This window comes from Tauraco erythrolophus, chromosome 8 (genome assembly GCF_009769465.1).
Source record: "Tauraco erythrolophus isolate bTauEry1 chromosome 8, bTauEry1.pri, whole genome shotgun sequence".
NCBI classification, from domain to species: Eukaryota; Metazoa; Chordata; class Aves; order Musophagiformes; family Musophagidae; genus Tauraco; species Tauraco erythrolophus.
In genome coordinates, this window is record NC_141472.1 from 7,452,960 (window position 1) to 7,471,007 (window position 18,048).

General features: G+C 48.1%; 3 protein-coding genes across 5 annotated transcripts in view; 2 read left to right on the forward strand and 1 right to left on the reverse strand.

Moving 5' to 3' along the window:
- The window catches only part of DIP2A (DIP2 acetate--CoA ligase A), a 138,795-nt gene extending 135,553 nt beyond the window's left edge, over positions 1-3,242 (forward strand). For all 3 annotated transcript variants that reach the window (XM_086616101.1, XM_086616102.1, XM_086616103.1), the window contains 2 exons: positions 516-639; positions 1,234-3,242. In XM_086616101.1, coding sequence (XP_086472227.1) covers positions 516-639; positions 1,234-1,486 — 377 coding nt within the window. In that variant the 3' untranslated portion in view covers positions 1,487-3,242. The remainder of the gene's footprint in view (positions 1-515; positions 640-1,233) is intronic.
- A 426-nt stretch (positions 3,243-3,668) lies between these two features.
- Positions 3,669-4,817, forward strand: LOC147528344 (uncharacterized). The gene has a single exon (XM_086615866.1). It carries the CDS (start codon positions 3,669-3,671, stop codon positions 4,746-4,748), a length of 1,080 nt encoding a protein of 359 aa, XP_086471992.1. The 3' UTR covers positions 4,749-4,817.
- Positions 4,818-17,040: 12,223 nt separating this feature from the next.
- On the reverse strand, positions 17,041-17,818 carry S100B (S100 calcium binding protein B). Its single transcript, XM_009989303.2, is given in 3 exon segments — positions 17,041-17,181; positions 17,685-17,764; positions 17,767-17,818. Coding segments are annotated over 3 exon segments (273 nt in total).
- Positions 17,819-18,048: the final 230 nt, after the last annotated feature.

Below are 18,048 nucleotides of genomic sequence, written 5' to 3' on the forward strand. Positions count from 1 at the left end.
TTAACCTTGCAAAGCTAAGGCTGAGGAGGGGATAGAGTTATTCCTGCTGCATTAACTGTGGGGAACTTAAGCTGAGAAGATATTGCTGGCATGAAGACAAGTGGGTATAAGCTGGTTTTAAAAAGAAGAAAAAGTTAAATTTGGAAATTGGAAAAGTGCTCCTATTGATCAGAGGAGAGTTCTCTGGTAAGAATAGTGGGACAAAAAGATCCTTAATAAGGTATTTTGATTGGGTTTATGCATTGAGATTACATTATGTGAGAGAAAGGGCAGAACTGGATGACTCAGAAATTCTTTTTAGTCTGGCTTCATTTGCTTTGAGTCAATAGTTGGAAGTACTACATGACCTCTTAATTCTCTTCTCTCCAAATGGTAGAGCTGCTTGATGTTTATTATAGATTCTTTCTCCTAGGAAGCATCAGGAGCATCTTAGAATGTCAGGAATAAGCACGTACAAACGACCATGTTTGTTCTGTAGAGCTGCTGATGTTTTAACTGTCTGTGCTGTATTGCAGAGAGGCATGATGCCCTGTATGTGGTGGGCTCTTTGGATGAAACACTGGAGCTCAGAGGAATGAGGTACCATCCCATTGATATAGAGACCTCTGTAATAAGAGCACACAAGAGTATTGCAGAATGGTAAGAGCCTCAGTATTACCCTTCTGTATCTTTTTATTTCTTCTAAAGCAGCAGAAGTCAAGCTCTGTGGAACAGCATGCTAGACTGAGAGCTTACCGTAGAGTGAACTCACCAAAACTTTGCTTAGAAACTCCTGCAGTGAGAGTAACTGAAATATAACTCTCCTCTTTCTCCTGCCTCCACTGCTCAAAGAAGAAAAGCTCACCCTTTATCAGAGTTCTCTGAAAGACAGGGAGGGCATGAGCAGGGCAGCAGAGCACTCGAAAGTTGTGTCATTGACTTCCTGGCTGTGTCAGAATGTACAGAAGTGCAAAGCACTTTGAAACGCATGATTTACATCATTACATGTAAGAGAAAATTACATTTTGTTCATGGACAATTATAAAACAAGTGGTAGAGAATATCCCAAGAAGTTACAGCTTTAATTCCTCTTGATTGACAAGTACTTTCACATTTCTATTATATCACTTGTTCTCATCTATTATATTGTTCAAGTCCTTAAAAATTTATTTCCAATGAGTCTCTTTTTGATAACCAGCTTCCTTTGACTGTGTATTTTTTGTCTCACCGTTAATATTTGTGTCATGCTGACAGTGCTGTGTTTACGTGGACCAACTTGCTTGTGGTGGTTGTGGAGCTGGAAGGCTCAGAACAGGAAGCATTGGACCTTGTCGCGCTGGTAACAAATGTGGTTCTGGAAGAGCATTATCTCATAGTCGGTGTTGTAGTCATCGTGGACCCTGGGGTTATTCCTATCAATTCCCGTGGCGAGAAACAACGAATGCACTTGAGAGACGGATTTTTAGCTGACCAGTTGGATCCTATTTATGTTGCCTACAACATGTGAAAACAGAAAAGTACATCAAGGCTAAAGCACCAAAATCAAGGGACTTTCCAAATAATTACATCGGAATCCATTTTCTGTGTTTCTAAAAACTGCTGAAGACTTTAGGAAAATGGAGATACTAATCTTCACAGACCTTCATCTCTCAGATTACATTTGCTTTCATAAATCCATTGTAACAGTTGCAGCTGTCTTAAGATGGAGAGTTTACTGGAATTCCTGAAGGAAGCTCATTAGAATTATCATGGACCAATGTTTTTTTTTTACAATAATTATGAATGTCAGTACTTGATGCATTGCATAAAAGGACATAAAGCAGAGTCGGGAGATAACACCACCTGTGAGGAGTCTTGGAAATAATACTGAAAGTTGTGAGTAACCGTTGGAAGTTCACCCTCCCTGTGATTGCAGTGTAGTCGCAGTGTCTGGGCTGGGATGTATCTTTCAAGATTGCACACGTCTCTGTCGTTCCCTACTGTACTGAAAGGAACTTTGCACATATTTGAGATTTAAAAATGCAGCCTTTTTATTTTAAATCACTGACTCATCCCTATTCGGAAGAAACAAATTCATTCCAATCCCGGATTCAATATAACAACAATTATGCTGCTGTTCATCTTTTTTGTACCAAGCAAAAACAAATACTGCAGCTGTAACAAGGTTACTTATCGTGCCATGCTGGACTCTGTGATGCTATAAGCTTTATAATAAAAGATAAATTAATATCCAGTTTTAACTGCTTGGTGCAGGAGCCTTCATTGCTCTTGCTGTCGTAACTTCATGTTAAAGTTGCTTGTTTTCATAGCGTTAGCTGTTAATTACTGCCCTGCACAATGCCAAGTATTTGAAAATTCATTCCAAAGCCAATAGTCTCTGAACGATTCGTAGAAATGTTTACAAAGCATGGTCCTACAGTATGTTTTCCCTGAATATCCTGTGCTAAAACTCACGATAGTGATTTTTTTTTCCACCTTGGAAAAGATATTCAGTGTTATCTTGATCTGCTGTGGTACATTTTTTTTTATTAGGGTTGTATTTAGACAGACTTTTTTGTTCCAGCTGAAATATCCAGTTGATTGAGTCACACTTGGCTAATTAATGTTTTGAAGTTTCTGCCTGATCTAATACTGCAGTGAACCTAATTCAGAAAGTGAAGTTATTCAAATACTTCATGTATTTGAAGGTAAGATGAGACTAGCAAATAATTATTTTTATAGAGTTGTTAAAGACTTTGAGCTACATAAGATTTGGGTTTTTTTAAATAATGGATGAGTTTGGCAAAGGAGCCAGGTTTTTCTGCAAGGCAATTCTGCCTGGATCAGTGCCTAAGATGGATGGATGTCAGTCTCCTGATATGAGGATATCTATAAAGTCTTCAAGAAAAACCTTTCACGTATAGTAGTTCTTTGCTCTCATGGTGTTTGACTGTGGTGTATTATACAGCTGCATACTCTGACTGTAATTATGTACAGAACTTATGTAACTTATTGTTTAAGGACGGCAGCCTGGGGCAGTGAACTAGGGGACGTTCCTTGGAACAAAACAGCTGGCAAAAGGAAAGAACTACCTAACTCCAATTTTAATGTTGTCGTTTTTTAGCAAATAAAGCATTGTAAGATTTTTGTATCGAGATATTGATGACAGTGAGACAATTTGCCTTGTAAAGTAAATCTAAAACAAAAAAGCACATTAAACATTTCAAAACAGCTCTTGCCAATACGACTTGCCCACTATTGCAACGTAGGTGGTTACATCAAAAACTTACGGTTTTCACTTGTGTGTTGGACAGCTGAATGCCTGAAGAGCTTTTTCTGCGAAATTTCGGTACCATTGCTTTATAATTAAAGCAATTGCACGTCCTTAAAGCCTGGATGTTCCCGAATTTCGTATATTTCCAGCACTGGAACGGCCGTGCTCCCTGGGGTCTGGCTTGCCGCCCTGGCCTGCCCGTAGCTCCCCGCCAGCCACAACCGGCACCCGCCGCAGTTTGAACTTGGACGTGAGGAGAGCGGCAGGCGGACGGGGGGGTGAGCATCCCCCCCTCGACACGGCGCGGCCTATTTCACACCGCAGAGCCCATGGGGAGCCCTGAGCCACAGACACGGCCCCGCCGGCTCAGCATGCCGAGGCGGCCGGTGGGACACAGCGCACCGGCCGCGCTGCCGGAGCCGCGGTGAGCGACAACATGGCGGGCCCGGCGGGCCGCACCGCGCGTCTGACGTCACCACGGCGTGCGTGCGGCGCGCCGCTCCTGGCGCTGCTTCCGGGGCGGCACGGCGCGGAGTCGCCGCCATGGTGCCGGCGGGGCGGGCGGCGCCGGATGTCTGCCGCCAAGGCGGAGCAGCCGCACGGCTGCGAGCAGTGCGGGAAGGTGTTTGGTCGGGCCGGCGCGCTGACCGAGCACCGCCAGGTGCACACCGGGGAGAGGCCGTACCGCTGCCAGCTGTGCGCCAAGGCCTTCGCCCTCTTCTCGGGGCTGGTGCTGCACAAGCGCACGCACACCGGTGAGCGGCCGCACACCTGCCCGCGCTGCGGCAAGGCCTTCATCTCCACCTCGCGCCTCGCCCTCCACCTCCGCTCCCACGTGGGCGAGCAGCGGTACTGGTGCCCCATCTGCGAGAAGCTCTTCCTCCAGTCCTCCCACCTGGCGCGCCCCAGGGCCATCCACACCAGCGAGCGGCCCTTCCGCTGCAGGGACTGTGGTAAGCGCTTCGGGCACGCCGCGCCCCTGGCCAGCCACCGCCACGTGCACATGGACAAGCGGCCCTTCCAGTGCCCGCAGTGCCAGAAGGTCTTCGCGCAGAAGGCCGGGCTGGTGCTCCACATCCACCTGCACACCAGGGAACGGCCCTACCAGTGCGACAAGTGTGGGAAGAGCTTCCACTCCTCTGGCCACCTCGTGTCGCACCGGCTGCTTGAGTCGGGCGAGAGGAACTTCAAATGCTCCAGCAGCAGGAAGGCGTTCAAGCAGGCGGCATCCCTCAGGCAGCATCTGAAGACCCACGAGGCACATGAGCCTCACCGCTGCTCGGTCTGCAGCCGAGCCTTTTCCAGGTCATCTTATCTCCAGCTTCACATGAGAATACAGAATGGGGAGCAGCTGTACCACTATTTGGTTTGCAACCGGACATATGCCAAAATTTCCACCTTTGAAAAACATTGTAAAAGGCACCAGCAGGATGAAGAGAGGCCTGATGCTAGCCAACAACTACCAGGGCAAAAGCACTGGTTGAAAAGAAAAAGCAGAAGCAGCAGCACAAGATGACAGCCTTGAGCAGCCTCACCAGGTTGACCCAAAGCAGCAGCAGCAGGCGGAAAGGCTGTAATAGTCATAGAATCATAGAATGGTTAGGGTTGGAAGGGACCTCAAAGATCATCCAGTTCCAACCCCCGAGCCATGGGCAGGGAAATCCTCCACTACACCAGGTTGCCCAAAGCCTCATCCAACCTGGCCTTGAACACCTCCAGGGATGGAGCATCCACAACTCCTCTGGGCAACCTCTTCCAGTACCTCACCACCCTCAATGTAAAGAATTTCTTTCTTATATCTAACTTAAATTTGCCCTCTTTCAGTTTAAATCCATTGCCCCTTGTCCTATCACTACACACCCTTGTAAAAAGTCCCTCTCCAGCTTTCCTGTAGGCCCCCTTTAGGTACTGGAAAGCTGCTATAAGATCTCCCCGGAGCCTTCTCTTCTCCAGGCTGAACAGCCCCAACTCTCTCAGCCTATCTTCATAGCAGAGATGCTCCAGCCCTCTGATCATCTTCGTGGCCCTCCTCTGGACTCGTTCCAGTAGCTCCATGTCCTACTTGTGTTGGGGACTCCAGAGCTGAACACAGTATTCTAGGTGGGGTCTCATGAGAGCTGAGTAAAGAGGCAGAATCACTTCCCTCGACCTGCTGGCCACACTCCTTTTGATACAGCCCAGGATATGGTTGGCTTTCTGGGTTGCTAGCGCACATTGCCGGCTCATATTGAGCTTCTCATCCACCAGCACTCCCAAGTCCTTTTCCTCAGGGCTGCTCTCAATCCATTCTCCGCCCAGCCTGTACTTGTGCTTGGGATTGCCCCGACCCACATGCAGGACTTTGCACTTGGCCTTGTTGAACTTCATGAGGTTCTCACAGGCCCTCCTCTCCAGCCTGTCAAGGTCCCTCTGGATGGCATCCCTTCCCTCCAGCGTGTCCACAACACCACACAGCTTGGTGTCATCTGCAAACTTGCTGAGGGTGCACTCAATCCCACTGTCCATGTCTCCAACAAAGATGTTAAATAGCACTGGCCCCAGTACTGACCCCTGAGGAACACCACTTGTCACTGGCCTCCACGTGGACATTGAACCGTTGACCACAACTCTTTGAGAGTGACCATCCATCCAATTCCTTATCCACCGAGTGGTCCATCCATCAAAACCACGTCTTCGCAGTTTAGAGACAAGGATGTCATGTGGGACAGTATCAAATGCTTTGGATAAGTCCAGGTAGATGATGTCAGTTGCTCTTCCCCTATCCATCAATGCTGCAACCTCATCATAGAAGGCCACCAAATTAGTCAGGCAGGATTTGCCCTTAGTGAAGCCATGTTGGCTGTCACCAATCACCTCCTTGTTTTCTATGTGCCTTCGCATAGTCGACAGAAGGATCTGCTCCATGATCTTGCCGGGCACAGAGGTGAGACTGACTGGCCTGTAGTTCCCTGGGTCTTCTTTTTTCCCCTTTTTAAAGATGGGGGCTATGTTTCCCCTTTTCCAGTCATTGGGAACTTCACCAGATTGCCACGACTTCTGAAATATGATGGATAGTGGCTTAGCAACTTCATCTGCCAGTTCCCTCAGGACCCGTGGATGCACCTCATCCGGTGCCATGGACTTGTGCCCATTCAGGTTCTTTAGATGGTCTCGAACCTGATCTTCTCCTACAGTGGGCGGTTCTTCATTCTCCCAGTTTCCTGCCTTGCCTTCCGTGACTTGGGCTGTGCCACTGGAGCTCTTGCCAGTGAAGACTGAGGCAAAGAAGTCATTGAGAACCTCAGCCTTCTCCATATCCTGGGTGGCCAGGTCCCCCATTTCCTTCCGGAGAGGGCCTACATTTTTCCTAGATCTCTTTTTATCACTGACATATCTATAGAAGCCTTTCTTGTTGCCCTTGATGTCCCTGGCCAGGTTTAACTCTATCAGGGCTTTGGCTTTCCTAACCTGATCTCTGGTTACTCGGACAATTTCTCTGTAATCCTCCCAGGCTACCTGTCCTTGTTTCCACCCCCTATAGGCTTTCTTTTTGTGCCCGAGTTGGTCCAGGAGCTCCTTGTTCATCCATGTGGGCCTCCTGGTGTTCCTACCTGACTTTCTCTTTGTTGGGATGCACCGCTCCTGAGCTTGGAGGAGGTGATCCTCGTATGTTAACCAGCTTTCTTGTGCCCCTCTTCCCTCCAGGGCCTCGTCCCATTGTACTCTAGCGAGGAGATCCTTGAAGAGGCCGAAGTCTGCTTTCCTGAAATCCAGGGTAGTGAGCCTGCTATGCACCCTCCTTGCTTCCCTAAGTATCTTGAATTCTACCATTTCATGATCGCTGCAGCCAAGGCTGTCCTTGAGCATCACGTTCGCCACCAGCCCTTCATTGTTAGTGAGAACAAGGTCCAGCATAGCACCTCTCCTCGTTGGTTCCTCTACCACTTGGAGAAGGAAGTTATCATCCATGCATTCCAGGAACCTCCTGGATTGCCTGTGCCTTGCTGTGTTGTCCTTCCAACAGATATCAGGAGGGTTCAAGTCCCCCATGAGGACCAGGGCTCGTGAACGTGAGGCAGCTCCTATCTGTCTGTAGAGGGCCTCATCCACCTAGTCCTCCTGGTCAGGTGGTCTGTAGCAGACCCCTACTACTACGTCCTCTGTCCCTGCTCTGCCTTTAATCCTAACCCATAAGCTCTCAGTCAGGACCTCATTCGTCCCCAGGTGCAGCTCCATGCACTCTAGCTGGTCCTTGACATAGAGGGCAACTCCTCCTCCTCCCTGCCTGTCCTTCCTAAAAAGCCTGTACCCTTCTATTCTGACACTCCAGTCATAGGATTCATCCCACCACGTCTCTGTGATGCCAATAAGATCATATCCCAACAGGCGTGCACACACTTCTAACTCCTCTTGCTTATTCCCCATGCTGCGCGCATTGACATAAAGGCATTTAAGTTGAGCCCCAGATGAATCTGACTTCCTGGCTGGAGCGGCTGGAATTCCCTTCTTCTGTTCTTCAGGTACTTCCAGCATATCTTTATCATTTTTGATATTCCCCCTGTCTTGGGTTAGGCTGACCCTCCCACACAGCCAGTCACTCCCCCTCCCCCACCCCCAGGAATGAGGGAGAGAATTAAAGGAGAAACGGGAAACCCGTGGGTTGAGATGAGAACAATTTAATACAGATGGTTTAATACACAGTGTAGATGCTCACCACCCCCTCGTATGCGAAGCCCGTCTCATCCCGAAGCTGCAATCCCGGACGAACGCCAGGCCCCGAAATAGAGAGGGGCAGAGAGAGAGAGAGAGAGTACTCCGAGAGCGGGAGTACTGGGAGAGAGGGGGGAAAAAAAGGCAATAGAGCAAAAGCGCAGCAAGCGCAAAAGAGCAAAAGCGGCGAAAGAGCCAAAGCGCAAAAGCCCTTCTTTCCGGCTGACCCTCACTTTTATACTGGGCATGACGCTGCATGATATGGAATACTAATTGGCTAGTTTGGCCCTCAATCTTAAGTTCCACCACAAATCACAAGGGGAATCGTGTCCCCCTTGTCCCAACTATGCTCCCCCCTTATTCCACCATGCTTCTGTACTCCGGCACACTGAAAAGTCCTTGGAGTCTCACGTCCAACCACAAACATCAGCTTGCTATCAGCATTCTTCTCAGAGCAAGCCTCTGAGTAAAACCAAAACACAAAGCTCTTCTAGCTGTTAAAAAGAAGAGCTAACCTGGTCCCAGCTAAAACTGGGACACCCCCCCCTCCTGCTTCAAATCTAGTTTAAAGCCCTGTCAATGAGCCCTGCTAGCTTTTGCGCTAAGACCCTGGTTCCCCTCAGAGAAAGGCAAGTCCCATCCGGTGCCATCAGACCTGTTTCAGTGAAAGCCTCCCCATGATCAAAGAAACCCAATTTCTGTCGGTGGCACCAGCCTCTGAGCCATCTGTTAATCAAGTCTGTTTTTCTATTCCTTTCTATATTCTTTCCTGCCACTAAAGTAGAGCCCACTACCTGGGCTCCTGACCCTTCGACCAATCGCACCAATGCCCTAAAGTCGCTTTTGATGGCCTTTGGACTTCTCTCTGTTACCTCATCAGTACTGACCTGCATGACCAGTAATGGATAATAATCAGAGGGCCGTACCAGACCAGGGAGTTTCCTAGTGACGTCCCTGACCCGGGCCCCAGGGAGGCAGCAGACCTCCCTGTGGGCTGGGTCCCGTCGACATATTGGTCCCTCTGTTCCCTTCAGAAGGGAATCACCTATGACAATTACCCTCCGTCTTCTTTTAACAGAGGCAGTCAGAAATCGTGGAGCAGACTGACTGATCTTAGGCAACCCTCCATGTGGCCCCTCGTCTATATTTTCCTCTTTTGATGAGGTTTTTAATGCCAACGGCAGTCCGACCCGGCTTTGGAGACACCTCCAAGCAGGGACAGCCATCACCCTCCCTGTCATCCAGTTCCCCTTTCAGAGCACTGTACCTGTTACATAAGGACACCTGGGGGGGCGAGGGAATTGCCAGGGAATTGCGCTTGCCACGCCAAGCAGGGACCTTGTGCCATTACTCCCCGTCCCCTAATTCCTCACATTCCCTGATCCCCTCTAACCTCTCCACTTCTTCTTTCAGCTCTGCCACAACCAGATTATGGAAGTTGTCAATTTCCCTCTCGCTTTCCCTAATTATTCTTAACCTGCTCACCTCCTCCCTGAGCTCCAACACTTCATCCTGGAGCTGCGCCACCCGGCTTAGCAGGTCATCAACCTGCTCACACCTCACGCAGCCATCCTCAGGGTTGCTCCCAGCTACCAAGGATAAGCTGTGACACTCCTCACAGCCTGTGACCTGAACACCCACATCCCTTCGAGTGTGTGCTGAAAGCACATTTTTCCTCCTCCAAGTGGCCACCATGACTCCCTGATAAGGTGAAGCACTTCAAATCCCGTCCAAGGAGCTGTAAACTGCAGCAGTTGTCCCATCATTAGGTGGGAACAATAGCCTTCCTTAGCTCCTTCGCAGTGGGCAACGACTAGTTGAGGCCATTTATAGCCCAGTGAGTCACAGCTGTGCTGGCACCGCCCCGGCTCTCCCAGCAGCCCGCCTACGCCGGCACCGCCCCCAACACCGGCAGATCTGGTCCCGGCTAGAAAATGCTTCCAGAAAGCCCTAGAAAAGAGCTTTTCTTCGGCTTTTTTCTGCAGTAGCTCTCCCCAGTCGCAGTCTTACCTGCTCTGAAGTGGATCTCCGCAGAAATTACCTAAGTCACTAAGACAAGAACTGTTCCTGGCCCTCTGCAACATGGGTCCTGGGAGATAGAGTGCCTTGTTTAATGCTTGTCAAAAGAAAATGACATGCCGCACCAGTGCTACTCCAGAGCTTGTTTCCAAATGGAATTCTTTCTCTGATGCAGGGTTCAATGCAAACAATTCTCGGAGGTGTAGCAGATACATAAGAGTCTGTGAGGCTCCCTGCAGTTGTTTTGGTGTGCAGAACGCTCTGTGGTTACGGGAGAATTCCACGCTGTTCACCAGCCCCAGTGGTTTTGTTTTGTGTCAGCAACATTTTCCAACACAGACTTACAGACGTTCCTCCTGACCAAAGCACCTGCTTTTACCCAGACTGAAAGAGGGATGCTTCTTTGTATGTGGAAATAAATTAAGTTGTAGTCTCTTAAACGAAGGCAGGGTTTTTGTGTGAAGAGGCAAGAGGGGTGGCGCACCTTCAGAAAACAGATTTGTACCAACAGTGCAGGAATTTATCCTGCAAAATGCAATTTGTTTTTAAAAGCACTGTACATAGCAAGAATACAGCATCTTTGAGCATTTTCTGGTTTTACCATTTAATTACAGTGAGGCGTTGTACTTAGCATCCAGATAATGCCATGCATGAAGTGCGTTTAAAGCACCGCAGGTTTTATTGCCCAAGCAACTTAACTCATCTTCCTCAAAACTGATGAAGACAGGTGTCAAAAATCTGTAGTTCATCTTAAACTGAGTTGGTTTGACATCTGAACTACCAGCTTGTAGCAAAGGTACAAGAATGATTTTTTTCTTTTTTACCTTATCTTTTGGGAATGTAAAGGGAATTCTACGCCGTCTCCTTCTGAATTAACAAATTGCTGTAGCTTGTTCACTGGCCAGTCAGTGAGGGAAGGAGGCAGGATGCCACAAAAAGATTGCTGTCGAAGCAGAGTGGTTTAGATTTATTCCGGGGTGTGAGATCAGACTCCAGTGAGTACAAATAACTCTATAAACATTAATAAAACTGCCTTTATTGCAACAGTGTTCTTTATGAGCCAGCATTTTGCACTGACTTTATAAGCTTTATGGCATTGCAGCAACAGGACTGTGAGGCTACTTTACACCTTTGTTTATTGCTTATTGTTAGCCAGGAATTTATTACAGCAGAAAAAAGGAAGCAGTGAGTTCATTTTACTTGCACATTCCTGATTGATTTTTTAAATGGTATTTTCCTGCCATTGTGTGAAAACAGGTATTACGCACTTTAAGGATCTTTTTGGATCGGCACCTGGTTTTGGTTTCTATGACATATTTACGATTCTGTTTTAAGGCCAAAAAAGGAATTTCCTGAAAGCTTGCACATTCAATTGCAGTGTATCAGACCAGAAGTCATGTTAATAGAGAACGGAGCTGGATTACCTCTAAGAACTAATTTACAGCTAACAGAAGTGTGTTAAATTCTCTAACTTTTTGCACTTCAGGATTTCTTGATACTGGATATACTGGGATAGATCTCTTATTGCAGAACTGATGTTTCTATTCAGCTGTTTATATAAATACACTTTAAACATTTGTGTGGTCAGATATTTCAAATGAGATGTTTCTAAGCCAGAGTTTCTTGTCATGACAAATTCTAATGTAAATTTTTCCTACAGTCTTCAGATTTTGCTTTGTGACCAGTTGTGTTGTTTAGGAGGAAGTAGACACAGAGTTTTATTTCCACTTCAGATATGCCAGTACCATATAAGCAGAGTTCTTTGGGTTTTGTATTTCAATACATGTTACTAAAATAATACACACCACTATCTTTTCCTCCAGTCACTTTTTTTTAAATCTATTTTTACCTAAACATCAAAGTTTGCCTATGGAAGTGAAAAGCATTTTCTAATTTTCTAGTGTTCTTTAAAACTTAGCTTGCAAAGGTAACTGCAAAATAACAATTTATTTCTGGCATTTTTCTTTGCCAAACATGGACGGCAGTGCCATGGTGGTTTTATCTGTGCTCGTAACATGGTATGCAGAATCAAAACTTCGTTAGCAAGAAAATGTAAAAGTGGCTTTTTAAAGATCAGTTTTCTCTTGCTCCTTAATAGTTTTGGAGGTGTTTTGTTTTGTTTAAAAAGGTTCCCATTTTGCTCTTCTAGTTTTCTGCTCTGTCAGCTGCCTTCTCCCTACTATCGGAAGCCCACACTGTTCAGGATTGTGATAAATGAGTGAGTCCCAAACAGAACTCCAATTAAAGTTTACAATTTATTAGGCAAATAAAAGCAAGCAAACAGTGCTGGGTGCGCTGGGAGTCTCCACTCCACCAAGACGCACACCATATAGTTCTTATTTCTGGTTTATACTTCTTTTACTAATACATATTCTCAATTATTTCCGAGAAAAGGTGGTCTTATTACAATGAGTTCAGAGAAGTCATCTCCATAGTCTCCACCCCTAACCCCCCCCCCCAGTTGCGCGTGCGCAGTGTCTCCTGGTGGTCGTGAGTAGGGGTCTCAGGGATGAAGGCTGTATGTCTTCCTCGTCATGACTTTTTCACCTCCCCAGAAAACTAGCGAAGTCATCATGACTCTGCTCTGCGAAGTCATCAGGACTGTCCTTGTTCTCCATCTTGGCTCCTGCTTATCTTACACAAGGGTTATGCAACTTACAGATACATGGCTTGAGCAAGCTAACTTAATAGTGGTTAAGTGAGATTAGAGATTAAGCGCGTACAGGCCCTTAGACTCCTCTTGTCTAACACCTTGGAACTGGCAGTAAAGCAAAAATGTTAGGTGGCTTTTGCAAGAAGCGAGAACTATATACATACCATTCTGCTTCCTCTAGGGCTATGGTTGTATAAGAACAAACAGAATGGTTAAAGGTTATATATACAGAGAAGGTCATATTTCACAATTGGGGCTCATGGTTAGCAGCATCATGAGGCATTTCGCAGGTTTACGTTTTTGCATTTCACAGAGATCTTAAACTAAGATCATCACTTATCTTGAATAGGCACACCCTACTCCTCGCCACCTGTTCGCATATCCATCCATTGTCCCATATTGACACGAATCAAATGAACATATTTCACAGGATGAACTCAGGCTTCGTACAGTAAAATCCAGTGTCAAGAATATTTCAGAATGGAAAAACTGGGAATATGCTGTAATGCCCTGGCTGTTGCAGTACAGTAAGGCCAGGCCAGTCCTTTAGGTTTATTATGTGGTAGGTGGAGCAAATTCAATCCGTGGATCACTCACAGAAATGCTGCCACTTTATTTTGAAATATATTTTTCAGCTTAATGTACAGGGGGAGCAGGAGTGCTTCCATGTCTCTAGACTGCTGGGATGGAGGAGCACCTCTCAGTGCTGTCACAGCTTCCAGCGCGAAGTTCTGGATGCGTGGGAGGCACAGCCCAGCGGTGCAGCGCTTCCTTCGCGTGGTTGCTTCACTCCATCCAACAAGGTCAGGAATGTTCCTTCTCTGGGGTCTGTGAAAGTCCGTATTTGATTTGTGGATGATTTGCGGAAAAAGTGTATTTTGGGTTTCTTTTTAAGGCAAGTTATTTTTCTCACTGTCGGCACATGAACTCTGCTATTGAATGATTCAGCCTGAACGCACATCCCATCGGCAGTTAACAAAATGAGGAAAATTTTCTTAGGTGTGCTAACAGCAGTAATCAGCAGTCCCAGTAAGAGTAGATCTTACATGGAAGAACATTTTTGTGGGAGTCTGTAAGTGCTCTTCCAGTGCCGGTAATTTTGTGTCTCATCCAGAGAGAGGATTCCCTTTCACAGATGTGCTTCACCTGTAATTATCTGGGGAGAGAGTAAAAGTGCAGATGCTAATCTCCCAGAGCAAAAAGTAGTGGCAGCATTTTAAATTATGAAAGTGTAATTCAGCAGAGCTACAATACAGCATGCGTGTACTAAATCTGCCCCCGTCTGTCACTTTTCTAGTTTGTGAAGTTAATTTGAGTCTGTTAAACGTCTTAGACTCCCTCCTATTGTTGTGCTCTCTTTGTTTCACTTTTGGTACTGTTGATAAATAGTTCTTGTCTTGATAGGGTATTTAATATAAGAAACCATCCATTGGTGCCCTTCCTGGTGGGAAATTCACTTGCATCTTCTATAGGGAGTCAAAAGCATAACTGACACACATGTCCAAATGTCAGGTAGGTGCTGCTAGGGTAATGCTGCTGTTTCATCCTCAGGGAGCCTCCCAGGACGCTGGGGGTCCCCCAGAGCTCCATGTTACCAAACCAGCCTTTCTGCAGGTTATCACACCCCAGTCTGCACTAATGACAAAAATGTGGATTTTCTGAGCTCTCCTGGGATCGATGCAATGCCAGGTCAGTCTAAACAGTGCCAGTAAAGTATTGTAAGAGCACACACACCTTAGGTATCCAGTAGGCTGATTCTGTTGTCTGGGATGGGGACATAACTAAAAATTACTTCATAATGTCATTAGTCTATTGTCTTCCCTTCCTGAAGAGTGAAGCATCCCTGCCAGAGCCTGGAAACCAGTCATGTCTGCACTGGCACTGTTAAGAATCTAGCCTGTCGTTGCTGGGAGGTTAGCGAGTTGCTTAAGCCTTTTGAGCCTTCTTCAGAGCCAACTGTGATGTCTGCCTTGCGCAGCTCTGACAGCGACTCCTCAGTCAGCCTCAAGGCTTGGGAGATCTTTTTTCCCCGGAAAGCCTTGTGGTGCTCCTGAGCTCCTCACAGCACTACCCAAACCCCTTGTTGGCATGGCAGCATCCTTTTTGTAGGCTGGATGCGTGTCTCGTGCAATCCATGGGGACCTGGGATGTAGGCAGAGGTGCTGCGGGTGACCGGCTGTGGCTGTCACTGTGCCTGTGCACACGAGGGGACAGCATGCAGGAGGAGTCAGCAGTGGTGACTGTCAGCTGCCTGCAGTTGTCAGCAGACACCTCATGCTGGGTGCTCGGGCCGGTGTCGCCCACTCTGCTTTAGCTCTGCTGCACCTTCTCCTGTGCCAGGTGAAGCCTCTGTGAATCCCCAACCGTGGTGTTGCTAAGTCAGGACCAGCCCCACTGCCAGAAACGTACGCAGTCATACTGTGTCACTCCCTGCTCCTGCTCTCATTGCTCGCCAAGGGACAGGACAGCCTGTTCTGAGTCCCTCCAGCTCTGCCAGTGCTCAAGCTGCATGTTAGACTTACAGCTCTTTGCTGCTGCAATGCCGTGCAGAGCTGCCGAAAAGGCTGGGTCTTGGAGAAGGCTTCCTCATCCATGTGAGCACTGCTGGTGCGGTGAGGCAGAAGGCAGGTGGGACGTGGAGACCTGCCAGACAGCCTCACTTCAGACCCTTGTGCTGAAGCATCAAACCCCTCTGCTGAACCCCTCAGGCTCGAGAGAGGGTCATGAGAGTCCTGTTTACACTGCCTAACCTTGGGGACACTCTGGGAGAGACAGTGTCCCCATTTGTTGTCCTCAGATGCTGCCTCGGGTCCATACAAGTGTTGGAAACAGCTGAACTGAGAACTGATGAGGATGTTAAAAATGTAGTGGAAGTAACTTGGATGCTAAACAAGTTCTCAACAAATAAGCACTACCCTTGGGATGGCAAAACTGCTTTTTTAATTCTAGATGGAGTACAGGATGTTGTCCTTCTTGTACACAAGTTTCTGCCTGAGTGCCCCCTTTCACAGCTTGAGGGAGGCAGATGAAAATAGCAAGATGGTCACTGTCTGAAGACATGTCATTTTGCACATGAAGTCATTATGGAATGTGGAATGAGGTTAAAACCACCACAACATCTGCAGGCATCTTTGTCATGAATTTGTCACTAAAGATGTCGCTAGCCGTGAATGCTTAACCCACAGGTATCGCTGAGCTGGATGGCAACTGCAGACTGAAAAAGAGCATAGGCTTTGGGGAAATTGTCCTAGGTTTACTTTTGGCTCTGCAAAGGCTCACGAGTGCAAGCCCCTGGCTGACACTGGCAGCAGTGGACGCATCCTGAAGAGCAGCAGTCCCACAGAGGTGCATTGTGCTCCTTTGGCCCTGCAGGTACATCTGCCAGTTTGGACAGCCACGTGGATCACTGTGGTGGTGACAGCCTTGAACTGTTTGGCCATCCACAGTGTTGCCAGGGAGGAGATTAAGGGTCGATGCCCAAAAAGAAACCCAGGGATGTGAGCTGTAGCAGTGCTTCAGGCTGCATCTTCCAGCTGCTCCCTCTGGCAGTGTGGGGCAGCCAGGGAGGTGCATGCAGCTTGGGAGAAAAGGACACATTCTTCACCAGGAAAAGAGACTAATTGTGGCCCAGAGACCAAAACAACATTTTATTGTCATTGTTTCCACATACTATGGAGGCTGCACCTGGTGTACATTAAAGCGCTGTGGTCACACTGGGCAGATAGATCCTTCTTTTCCCTTCTGACTGAGCCTGGAGACTTTGCCAAGGCACACCCCAGGCCTAGAAGCTGTCCCCAGCCCAGGAGCCTCGTACACTTTCACTTCCAGCTCTGCAGGCTGCTAAAAGCAGGAGGATTTGGCGACAAGAGAAGAGCCTGGACTGTTAGATGGTTATGCTTTGCCTTTCAAGCCAAGGGTATCTCAGTTTGCCAAGAAATGCGTGGGCTCTACTGAGCCCCTGTGGTAAGACAGGGGCTGTGCTGCCTGGGTTAGTACCATGCACAGGGTGGTCAGAGCCCACAGGAATCAATGGGAGCCTTTCCGTTCAGGCCGGGGGGCTCGGAACCAGGTGTCTGTAACCAGGCCCTCTGCATCACCTTCTACTTCAGCCCTTGAGTTTCCCTTTTCCCTTTACAAGCAAGCTTGGATTGCAGTGTCTGCCTGCCTCCAGCCCTGTGCACATCCCTTGCATACAGCAGTAGGGAAGGAGCTTGAGACAAGGCATTCACACACCACGTCCACCCAGGTGGGCACTGGTCGATAAACTTTCCTGAGCTGTGCGGGTGTTTCTTGCTCACAAAGCCACAGAACTTAATAAGCTGCTTAAGTCTAGCACAAGCTTAACTCCAAGGAGCCTCTAATCACACCCAGTCTTTTTGCCGGAGGAGCAACGCTGCTCTGCATCTCTCTGGCATGAGCAGGACGTGCTCGTCTGCTTCCCACCAGCTCACTCATGCTCAAAGAACTCATGGCAAGCAGCGGTGACCATTGCAATGAAGGCTACAAACTCCTGGAAGTCACACTCTGCATCTCCATCACTGTCCAGTGCCTCCATGACTTTGTCCACAGTCTCCTGGTCTTTGATCTCCTGAAGGGACAGAAAGAGAGTCAGCCAAAGCTGGTGAGGATCAGAGCGAGACCCAGACAGTAACATGTCCTCACTTCTTGGGTGCGCTCATGGCTGAATCTTTGTTCAGAAACATCCCAAATATCTCGTTGGTGTTTCCTGTCTGTGTTGGGGCACCATCTTGCGCCCGCAGCAGCATCTGCGCAACAGCAGCCCTCCCGAAGTGGGAATCACAGCCACACCTGTGCCACTGGGAAGGGGCATCTTGAGCCCCTTGGGGCAATGCTGTCCTCCCTTCCAAAGGAAGGAAATTTACCTAGTATCCAACCTGAACCCCAGTCCCCAGCACAAGCTGTTGCTCTCGTCCTGCAGAGCTGGAGCAAAGTGTTTAACATGCTGCTGCATGAGTTAATCTCTTCCCCTGTGCTTACTTCCCATGGGAGATGGAGTTAGCAGAGCCCAGCAGCTGCTTGACACGGCTCTCTGAGCCTAGCCAGGTGTGCTGCACGGAAAGCGATACTTACGCCAAGGAAATGGGTCAACTCGTTGTTAATGAGCTCCTTCAGTTCTGATTTCTTCAGCTTGTGCTTGTCTCCTTCCCTGAGTACTGGTGGAAGGCATCAATGATGGCAATCATGGCCTTCTCCAGCTCAGACATGGTCACAGTGTGGCCCTGAGGAGCAATGAAAGCGTTAGCCTGGGTGAGCTCCAGCAATGCCTTTTGCTTTGCAAGCGCAGCCACCCCGGGGCTCCTCCCATGCGCCGCCAGCGCCAGTTGGCACACTCAAAACCTGCTGCTGAAAAGCATTGCTACCAACTCTGGCTTCAGCGTGGAAGATCCCGAGAGACCTTGTCTCTGCCCCCAGGAGCTCTTAAAGAGAGGAGAGC

Excerpts from the sequence above, each read along its gene's own strand:
- LOC147528344 (XM_086615866.1), top strand. The coding sequence starts at position 3,669 with ATGGCGGGCCCGGCGGGCCGCACCGCGCGTCTGACGTCACCACGGCGT.